Source organism: Olea europaea, chromosome 6 (genome assembly GCF_002742605.1).
Source record: "Olea europaea var. sylvestris chromosome 6, O_europaea_v1, whole genome shotgun sequence".
In the NCBI taxonomy this organism is placed as follows: domain Eukaryota; kingdom Viridiplantae; phylum Streptophyta; class Magnoliopsida; order Lamiales; family Oleaceae; genus Olea; species Olea europaea.
In genome coordinates this window covers 2,196,043-2,207,353 of record NC_036242.1, presented here as the reverse complement: position 1 = coordinate 2,207,353, position 11,311 = coordinate 2,196,043, and the positions used below count along the sequence as shown (strand labels likewise).

Genomic DNA, 11,311 nt, shown 5'->3' with positions numbered 1-11,311 from the left:
TGCAGATGTATTTCATTTAGCATTTACTACCTTACTATTTAAATATCATTTGTCAATTGATCAATTGAAACACATTTCTACATGTCGGTATGCTAATAAGAATTCAAGAATGCGACCTAACTTTGATAAGTCCTCATCATGTATTGACTTCCTATCAACCGTTCTTACTTAATGGGACCAAACTTGAGCATCTCTTGCGGTTGTGACTGTGTGCACCACAACGTCCACATCTTACTTTTGGTTTCCCTTCCCTAGATGATCTCTTCCTCTTCTCAGTAGGTATTCCAGAACTTCGCTTCTAGTTAGGAGCTAAAACAATTTGAAATTCTACTTCATCGGGCACTCTCCATTCGTCTGGATTTCCAACAGGATATACCGAACTTTCGTAAGCATTTACATATGCATCATTTGTGTAATAATAAGAACAGTAAGAATATACATCCCTTTTCGTAAGTACGATTACAGCCAATGCATGTGGACAAGGCATCAGATCGACCTGCAGCATCCTGCAAATGCATGTACGTTGCTCAATGTCAACAACAAATGTGGACCTTTCATCGCTCACGGAGAACATTGTTTGGTTCGAAGGAGATACCTGTGAGAGTGTAGTAGCACCAACGGTATGTGTCAGTTTAAACTCAAAAAAGAATAGGTCACAGACATTCATATTTCAGTGCACAATGGTATGTTCAGGTCACAGGACTTTATACTCAGGTCACAAGTTTAACATTAGCATACAAATTATATAGCACCACAAATAAAGTACATAGCGTCACATACGTAAATTACTAGTCACATATAATTAATATTTGGACACATAATCACATACATATATTCCATGTCACAGACACCTATGATATAATCACATGCATATTTCCGTTTAGTCCACATGTACAAACTTCAGGATACATAAGAAAGTTACCCTCAAGTTCCTTAATTCTGAACTCATTCTCCTCATGACATTCTCGAACTAACTAGTCAACATCGTGAAAGTTCCATGCGCTTCGTCACTATGTTTACAGAACCAATTTTGTACTGTTTATCGCAATGACTCCAGCAAGAATACAATGAGATAATTCTTAGCTACCTTTGTGACCGCGTTTACTGATTCTACAATGTTTGATGTCATTGTAGAGTGTCTGTTTGCCGGCATATGTATTTGTGACCACTTTTTAGGGCCTACTTCATCCTGTCAAAATATATCGTATTATGAGAATAGTATAAAAGGATATATGTGACCACTTCACTGCATGTGACAATGGAGTGCTGTAGTTAGTACAGTACTAGGTAATCACGAATCTTATCATTCATTGCGTCCAGTTGTTGCATGTTGTATTCAAATTCTTCTAATGTGTAAGAGCGAACAGCCGAATTGAAAGTCTACGTAATATTTTGCCCTGATTTCCCATAATATGATTTTAGATTTTGTAGCAAATGGTACAAGTAGATACCATGGCAACTTTCCGAATACACCTGTTCTATTGCTTTCTTTATACTGCCATGACGGTTCGATACAAAACACAATCCTTCTCTGTACCCATATGCATTTTTCAGTTTCTCCAAAAACAATCTCCAAGATTTGTCGTTCTCATTATCACCTACTCCAAAAGCAAGAACAAATATACCATTATTTGCATCCTGTGTACATGCTGTGAATATGGTACCTCCGTAATGACCATTCAAATAAGTACCGTTAACGACAATTATGGGCCTATAATGTTGCCACCCTCGTATTGATGCACCGAGTGCCATAAAACAGTACTTGAACTTATTGTCACTATCGATCTCCAACTCTGTGACCGTACCAGGATTTCTTTGTCGAACCAGGTAGAAGAAGCTTAGTATCTAACCGAATGATTCCGTCGGATCACCGTTAATCATCTTCAATGTTTGTTCACGGGATCTCCAAGTTTTTGAGTAATTCAAATATACTCCAAAAGTATGTAGCATATCACTACATATGTCCTTTGGTGTGTATATGGTGCCAGCCGATGTGTACTTGTACTTGATGCTAGATGACACAAATGCAGCTGATACTTGTTTGTGTGATCCCAACACCACATTTGATGCACATGTGTGACTACTAATTTTCGAATCTTAAATAGATTCGTTTTACCCCATTTTGACGATTGACATATCCAAGTACATCCTTCCTGAGAACACCTCACCACATATTCTTTCTTGTCGGATCGTTCAACCATAAATTCAAACATGTTTCGTATGGCAAAAAAGGATAGGCTCAATTTTAAAATATCCTTATCACGAAAAATCCTTCCTTCTTCGACCTCAATAGCATCTGCTATAGAAACAATCATGACATCATTGTCACAAATGTGACCTACATGTTTACTTGATGCTTCACAGATTTCTGTGGCCACATCCTGGAACGTATAAAGTTCACTGTTACGATAAGCATTATCTATGATCATGTCAGACGGGTACTCTATTGCTGCATCAATTATGTCAATGATTAATGAGTATTTAGCTGGATCACGATCGACTTCTTTCAGCAGAATGTATGCAAGCATGTTGCTGTCATTTTTTATCCTGATTGTAAGCAAATCGTCGTTGAGTATATATTTCAATGATACTGCTACCTTGGTCGGATCCAAGCTGAACTCTGACATAATCGTGTTTACAAGGTTTATATAACTGCATCCACGGTCTACCAACGTCAACGCTGACTGAGATCCATGCAACAAATATACGCGCAAGTACACCATTTCTGCAAAATTGAACTTCAAATCCTCACATTCTCAATGGTTAATTTAATACTATGCATACAATTTTATATAAGAATTTATGCAATAACATGAAGTCACATATGACACTAAAAAATGCAAGTCACATTTGGCGACACACAGGTCACATCTCATGAACAAAATTGATTTCATTCTCTTCTCCAATTCGCTCACATGTTCACATATGTGACATGCGTACGGATACTGTTGTGTCGAGTGGTCATATTTTGGTCAAATAACGGAATAGGTCACACATGGGTATGATCAGTACAAATATAACATATCTTACAGATAATCGAAAATAAATCGAGGTCACATTTTTTTCACAGAGGTCACATTTAATCGACCACAACGAATCCTCTATTTCTTCGTCTTCTAGTGTAAATCAGAAAGGTCACATACGCTGTTCACATCTTATGTTTGATGTTGTTACAATCTGCTACATTTGTTTTAGTGGTCATAGACATCCACAATCGATGCTACACTTGTATAAGACTGGTTATACTCAATTAAGTCACATATCATGCATGTTGTTCATGTCCCACTGTACAATATTATTGAATTTGAGACATATGTGGCCACAATAGATACGGACGCTGGAAATTTGCGTACATAAGAAATTCGGATCTTATCTGATGATGCTAAATGCGAAAAACTAGCAGTGTAATAATCGAACCAATACCTGGATTGATTTCTGTTATGCGAAAATGTCAATTTCTTCGAACCGATTCCAAATCTGTGACACAAAAATATCAATGTCGATGACATCAATCATTTCACATTTGAATGGCGCTTTTTATCTCCTATTGGGTTTATATTTTGGGCTATTTTTCTCTTCCTTTTGGGTATTTCTCCTGCACGTGTTTCTCTTCCCAACAGCCCCAGTTTTCTGATCTGCATGGGGAAGGAAAAAGGGGAAAAATTCATATTTAAGGTGTATACTTAACACCATTTCACAATTGAGATATAAAAAGTATATATTCAAATCTCAGATATATATATGTACATACATATACATATATATATGTACATATATATGTACATACATGTACATGTATATATGTGTATATACATATATGTATATGTATATACATATACATATATGTATATACACATATATACATGTACATGTATGTACATATATATGTACATATATATATGTATATGTATGTACATATATATATCTGAGATTTGAATATATACTTTTTATATCTCAATTGTGAAATGGTGTTAAGTATACACCTTAAATATGAATTTTTCCCCTTTTTCCTTCCCCATGCAGATCAGAAAACTGGGGCTGTTGGGAAGAGAAACACGTGCAGGAGAAATACCCAAAAGGAAGAGAAAAATAGCCCAAAATATAAACCCAATAGGAGATAAAAAGGCCCAACACGTCCAAGCTAAAACCGGCCCCAAAAAAGTGGGGGAAAATGGCCACCAACAAAAATCTGGGAATTAGAAGAAAGGTCCAATATGAGAAATAAATACCCAAACAACCAGGTTGTAAACCCAAATTGTCAGGGGACATTGTATGTATAGCTTTACTGTATCCACAATCACCAGCTTCACCTACACATCAAGTCCATCACACAACCATCAACACCACCTTCACCTCCCATCATACCATCGCCCATTGCACCTCATCCATGACCATTGGCTTCATATGGAACTCAAGTCCACCACAACATTCATCTCAAATCCACCACCTAAAAATATTCAAAATCAAATATATATCCAGCAGTCTGTCGCAGTTAACAATAGATTTGTAGTTGTTGACGGCTTCCGAAAAAACCATTGCCATATAAGGAGAAACCGCACCACCACGAACTCGCCACGGCACGACAAGTTCCTCTTTTTGGTTTGGTAGTAGCTGTGGTTGGTGTTGGCATAGAAGTAGTAATTGAAGAAGAGGAGGAAGAAGACGATGGTGGGGGCAACTGGCGTTCATTGGGGGAGTTTTGGGACCATGGGAAATTTAGGGTATTTAACAAAATCAATCTTTAAGCAAAATTGCTACCATTCACAGTCCAAATCTTGTAGAAAGAATGCATTTTTTCTTCTAGATTTTCAAGCAAAACTACTGCTCACATTTGGAGGAGTTTTTGAATGGGGAAGGTATCATGGTGGGCAGATTTGCTATGTATTGATAACTTCGAGAATTAATTAAATGATTAATCATCAATATTTACCTTTGATAACTACTTGCTCATTTAAAAATAAAGGTTATTGATTGCTCACTCACTTTTACATAACATTATCCATTCATCATCTATCTAAAATACATTCGTTCACGTGGAAAAAAAATCTTACGTGATAGATGAAAATCCTACTTGGCTATTAATGGTAAAATTTGAAAGTTAATTAAATGAGTAATCACTAACCTTTTATCTTTGGTTACTGTCATTAAAAAAAATAAAAGATTACTGGTTGCTCATTCACATTTACACAATGTTACCCATCCACCATCCAGCTCAATTTTGTTTTTGTACCATTCAATTTGTTACATTATTTTCATGATTTGTAGATTGATTTTTGCAAATTGCTTTGTTTATTCTATTTTCCTCATTTTTTACTTCTACAAAATTTATTTCAGATTTTATAGTTTGATGTGTTTATATCATTTACGTGATTTTGGACATCTTCATAAATCATAGAGATAAGACTTGAGATGGCTTTGACTCCACTCTCTGATTCTCCATCTTATCAACAAGAAAGTAAAAAAATTATTTTATCATAAAAGTAGGAAAACAAATTAAAAAAAAAATGTAGAAGAAAACATTAAGACGAATTCATAAATAGAAAATCAAACAAATTCCTAGATGAAATGATTAATGAGAATGAATAAATAAAAAATAAAAAATCAGAAAAAATAAAAATCATATAAATAAAAAATTAATTTCCAAAATATAATTATTAGTTGATGGAATAAAACTCATGAAAATTATATAAACAGACAAACAATAAAAATTTTAAAATAGATTTTCTAGAAGGAAAAAAAGGAGGAAAACAGATTGAACGGCTTGCAAAAATAGTGAAAATCATATAAACAATTTGAATAATATAAAAATAAAAATTGAGATGAATGATAGACGGATAATATTGTATAATTGTAAGTGAACAATCGATAACATTTTATCTTTGAACAGACAAGCACTCACTAAATGTAAATATTATATAATTTTGTGTGAGCAAATAGTAATAAAATGAAACTTAAGAAGGAGGCGAAATTTTTTTATAAGAGTCAATTCTTTCGTCTTCCCCTTGTTCGATTCTTGTCAAAACCCACTTCAAATATGACTACTAGTTGTAAATTCCTTTTTTACCCAAGCATAGACGATGGAACTAGTAGCAGTCTATTATGGCTTCAAAATTACGTATTAGGCTCATCGAATATATTATGATATGTTTTTGTGCTCAATAATTTTTCTTGTCATGAACAGTGAATAATTATTATTTTTCAAATATTGAAAAATTAAACAGGCATACGTAAATTGAAAACAAGCCATTTATATTGGTCTATGAGGAAATGCTATATCACAATAATATTATTATATTTTAGACGAGAAATTATTTTAATTTTTTAATTAATCAACGAATACTGTATAATACATTTAACCTTATCTTTGTGCCACGAACAAAAAATTTAAATACATATGGTCAAAGACATTGATATGGAACAAAACACTAAACAATTTATTAGATTTATTCCCAAAATAAGATGGAGACACAAAACATTTTTCAAATAATCTGGAAAAATAATTCTTTCCCTATATAGGCAAAAATGCTTTGGATTGTAGCCATTTTGTGACCTAAGCAGCACCAGCAATACGATGGCAATTTAGTAAATTACTGACCTAGCCAGGGCAATGCTGCAACCGACATTAATATTTGTTAATTTCACAAGTGGTCACTGAAGTTAAAGTAAAATTTTAAATTAGTATTTAACCCTAAAGTCAAATAATTTTACATAATTGGACATTTCATTTGCGACAACACGCCAGATATGACTTTCACCCATTAAATCTCGACATTGAATAATGATCGTTGTGTCTATATCGCAGAATATTTTAAAATAAAATGCGATTCTAAAAAGAGGAAAACCTCACATTCAATAAAATGAAATAAAAAAAAACCTCAAATCTCTTTCTTTGACCCTTTTCCCTATTTTTCATCATTAATAAATAGTAAAAATGTTACTACAGAGTTAAAGCTTTAAGTATAGTTACTAAATAGGTTATGCCCCTGATTAGTGTGGATTAAAATTAACGGGGTGTCCCCATTTTATAGTTTAATAAATTTTTTAATATTTATAAATTCTCATGAATTGTGTGAAATTTGATAGAATTTAACATTTCATAAGATTTGAATGTATTTCTACTTTTTAGATTTTAAAAGATTTTTATGAATTTTATAGATTTCAATGAATTTTATAGATTCTGTGTAAAATTTTTAAATATGCTTAACAAAGCCACAAAATTTTACTTCTTCTTTAACAACTCATTTTTACACATATGCACGTTAATAAATAATAGAAAATGATCAAATTCTTGTTCAATTGTTTGTTAAACATTGAATATTATAACAGAGCTTCAATAAAAAATCACACCCTATATTCAACAAATTCAACAAAATGCAAGAGTGGGTGATGAAAAAAATCTGTAGCGTTAAATAATGAAAGTCGTAATCAATATGAATTAGTTCAAAAGGCCACAACCTTGTGAGATACAAACACACAGATGTACACATACATGACCAGAAGGCAATTAATTCTATGCTCAGAATTCTCATTGACCATGTAGGTACAAAAGAAAAAATTGTGGGATACCATCCTCACATGTCATGGCTAGAATTTGCAGGTATATATAGAAAACACACAACTTTTCCCAAGAAAAAAGAACATGGTACAGAACTTGAAAGACGTAATTGTTCCAGTATGCATACTAGGAACTGTAAATTACCATGATAATTTTCAGCACATTTATAAAATAGTAAACAATATATTTAGTTCAATAAAAAATCACACTCAATATTAAACAAAAAATAGTAATGTTTCATAAATTATTATCAATTGATAAGTTCCCATACATGATTTTTTCATAGTAGAGAAATGCGAGATAGAAAGAAGAAGAAAATCTTGTTCAAGATGGGGGGGAGAGAGAGAGGGCAGCAAATCTGGAGAGAGAAGAGAAAAGTTGTGAAATTTTTAGGGTTGAGATAAAATTGTTACAGATTTTTTGTATTTATATTTTTGCCTTGAAATCCTTCAAAATCTATCTACTTAATGGAATCTTTATAAATCAACTAGTTATTGAGGACATTTAAATTTCAAAACTACCTATTAAAATTTACGTCTAGGACACCTAAATTTATAAGTATTTCTAAAAATTTAGATTTGGGACACTTACATTTTAATGAATTACATTTAAATTTGAATTGAGGATACCTCAATTTAAATGGAGTTTTAAAATTCATCAAACTCTAAATTGAGGATACCTTTCTAAATTTTTAATAAAATTTGTTGAAACGTGTAATTGAAAAATTGTTGGCTCCATGAAATATGTGAGATATTAAAATTTAGATTTTAAGAGGCAGTGAAATATTTTAACACCCAATTTGTTATTTTTTTCGAACATCAAGGACCATTAGTGAAATTATATTTTTATAAGAGAAACTCAACTCAACCTGTCCCTTTCCTTCAATCCCGTTTCTTAGTTTTGACGCTTGCTGAAAACCAGTGGATAGAATTTGCCAGATATATATACCTACATAAATACATTCGTTTCTCTCTCTTCGAGACTTATCGCGATCTACTTACAGGAAAATTTCTGAATTAATTACTAATAAATTAAGTCGGTTGTTGAATTAAACCTCTTGTTTCACGAATTCAGGAGGATTTCGATATTTTTGATTTCTCCTCAGTTTTGAAAAGGTTAGTGTCTTTAAAATTCCTCGTCATGATTTGGCGTTGTTGATTTTTAATTTTTTATGTCCATATACGTTCATTAATTTATTATGAGGTAGTTGCTAATTGATTTGGTTTGAAAATCCTAGGGTTCTATTTATGTTTGCGCGTACTACTTTTTGGAGTGAAGATCAGTGCATCTTTTTCTTCTTTATGTGTTTATGTTTTTCATTTTAACATGTACGCCTTGCGGTTAGGTGTAAATACGAAGATTTAATATAACTTTGTGAAAGCATGATCTTTTTAGCCTCTGGCGTTTCGTAACTGTTTATTGATTATTATAGTCATATTGCAGTTTGTATTGATGGTTTTTTTATCGGCATTGTATCTTAATATTAATTTTTATGCGGAAACATGAAGCACGGTGTTTTGTCTCGGTAGTTTCGTATCAAAAAATTAATAACCTTTTGTTTTTATGAATCTGTTGTTTCTTCAGTGACAATAATATTTTCTTCATTTTTTCTGTTTTGGTTACTATAAATGGAATTATTTTCTTCATCTTTTCTATTGCTTTCAATGAACTGAGTGGAATCTGATTTTGTGTTCCTCTTTCTAAACATAAATGCTGTGTCTCCATATAATTATTTATTCTCTTAAGCCAACAAGACAAATCCAAGTGAAGAAATAAAACAAACAGAAAGAGATGAATGTGGACCATGGTTCCTGTTGAACATATTTATGTTGTAAGTCAATCGATAACTATTAGATGCCTGGGGGTTAATTTCTTTTTGCACACCTTCTTCATGTTACTTTGTCAGAATGGAGAAAATTCGGTTAGAAGTCCCAAGAGATAAGGGAAAGAAGAGAGAAGAAAAGGGAAGGTTCTTTAGATCTAGAAGATTCGTTTGGAGTTGTTCACTTTAATTGGTTGCCTGATATCTCGAAATCTCTTTGCTTGCGTGGGCAGGGGTAGAAATGTTAAATGAACCATTAAGATAAGTATCAATATGTCAGGAAATTATGGAATGTTACGAAGAATGTTTGACTATGCTGCGTGTGACCCAGGCGAAGTTGCCTTTCATTTTCCATGAACATGCAGCTTTGGTGGAACTCAGTATTTGGATTTTCGCGCTTTAGCTGGCAGTTAGTTGCGTTCCTTTTCAGTTAGTATTGGCAATTTATTTCACTGTGAAATACAAAGGTTGTTCACGTGTTTGTGATTCTGTAATGACATGTGCCCAGTTGAGATATACTACTCTGTCCCACAAGGATCTGGATTGTACTTGCAGTCTGGTGAAGGCATAAGGCGAGTAGTGGGGCATATACCCTAAGGCATGGATATTCCCTCACGAACACTCAAATTTTAAGTATTTTATAAAAAGAAAATTGTATTTAGAATGAGGAATGTACAAAAATACGAGTAATTTAAGAAATATATTGAAATTTCAGAAAAATTATGGAACACTAATAGGAGAAATTGCACATAAAGAATGTGTTGATGTTCATAAACAATTGATGTCAATTGACAAGGAAAGAGCTTTTCAGGATCAGTGGAAGGCCAGGAATAACACTATTCAAGTTGTTGCCTTGAAGGCGGATGCTTTTCAAGGTAAAGGAAGACGAGTTTTCTCTTTAGGCAAGCCATTCCGAAGAAGTTTCTACTTCCTAATCCAGTCTGAAAAAAATTATGAATACTAATTTCTACTTTTCTGTAGGTTAAAGCGTGTTTCCGTTTTATTTACTAAATTTTTGGGCCAGAAAAGTGATATTACTTTATGTCTGTATTTTTTCTGGTCCCTCTATCCAGGTTTTCTTTCCCTCTTCTCTATTTTTAAAACAATAACAAACATGGAGTTTTTGCCAATAAATTTTGAGATTGGCTTCATGAATGAATTTTTATCGCTCCTTGTGGTTCATAACCACATTTATTGAAAGATCCAATGCAATTGGATTATTAACAACCAAAACATTGATTCACAACAATGCGTCAATCGGGCTTAGAGCACGTGAAACTCGTCACTAGCTCATAAGGGCTTTGAGACCATAGCATGTTACATGAAAGTGTTGCTTTCTTTAGTCTTGTCACATAGCCGTCTACCTAGACGAGCTACTTGCTCTGTAGTGTTTATGATATGCACGTCGCCCACCTGCTGGCTGGGCGAATTGAAGCACTTTTTCTGTCAACTGTCCACCTGCCTTTTCGTAATAAATTTGATGTTAGCTTTCATAAATCAATTCCTGTCACTCCATTGGTTCCATAACTATATTCATTGAGAGATTCAATGCAACTGGATCCTTAACAACCGGAACATCAGTACCAAACTACAAGCATGCTGTAAGGAAGTTAAAAACTAATAGTAGTTTAGCTCAATGGCCAAACAAAAATAGATACAATTATTCAATATCTAAAACTTCACCATCCGAAGTGCGCTCTATTCTATTTCTTCCCCCACATCTTCTAAATAAAGTGTTGTATTTTGATGAACAACCACTCATCCACCCGATCTAGTTCTTCATCATTGATATAAAATAATGTATTTTATCTTTTAAAATATAAATGGTAAATTAGAGCATAAAATAAATGAAATGATTTTCTGGTCTTGCATATTCCGCTACCTATTTGGACTTAGTTCATTTTAAGGATGACAATTATTAACCATGTGTAGCT

The 11,311-nt window shown here is 33.1% G+C and overlaps 1 protein-coding gene across 1 annotated transcript; it reads right to left on the bottom strand.

Annotated features, from left to right (window-relative positions):
- Positions 1–298: 298 nt before the first annotated feature.
- LOC111394994 lies at positions 299–1,752 on the bottom strand. The gene is made up of 4 exons (XM_023021021.1): positions 1,452–1,752; positions 1,285–1,346; positions 1,088–1,189; positions 299–595 (listed from the first exon to the last, which is right to left on the bottom strand). The coding sequence occupies exons 1-4, from the start codon at positions 1,750–1,752 to the stop codon at positions 299–301; spliced, it is 762 nt and encodes a 253-aa protein (XP_022876789.1).
- Positions 1,753–11,311: the final 9,559 nt, after the last annotated feature.

Excerpts from the sequence above, each read along its gene's own strand:
- LOC111394994 (XM_023021021.1), bottom strand. The coding sequence starts at position 1,752 with ATGGCACTCGGTGCATCAATACGAGGGTGGCAACATTATAGGCCCATA. Across the intron at positions 1,347-1,451 it reads GTATTCGGAAAGTTGCCATG|AAGAATTTGAATACAACATG; the intron begins GTATCTACTTGT and ends CTTACACATTAG. Across the intron at positions 596-1,087 it reads CAGTAAACGCGGTCACAAAG|GTATCTCCTTCGAACCAAAC; the intron begins GTAGCTAAGAAT and ends ACACTCTCACAG.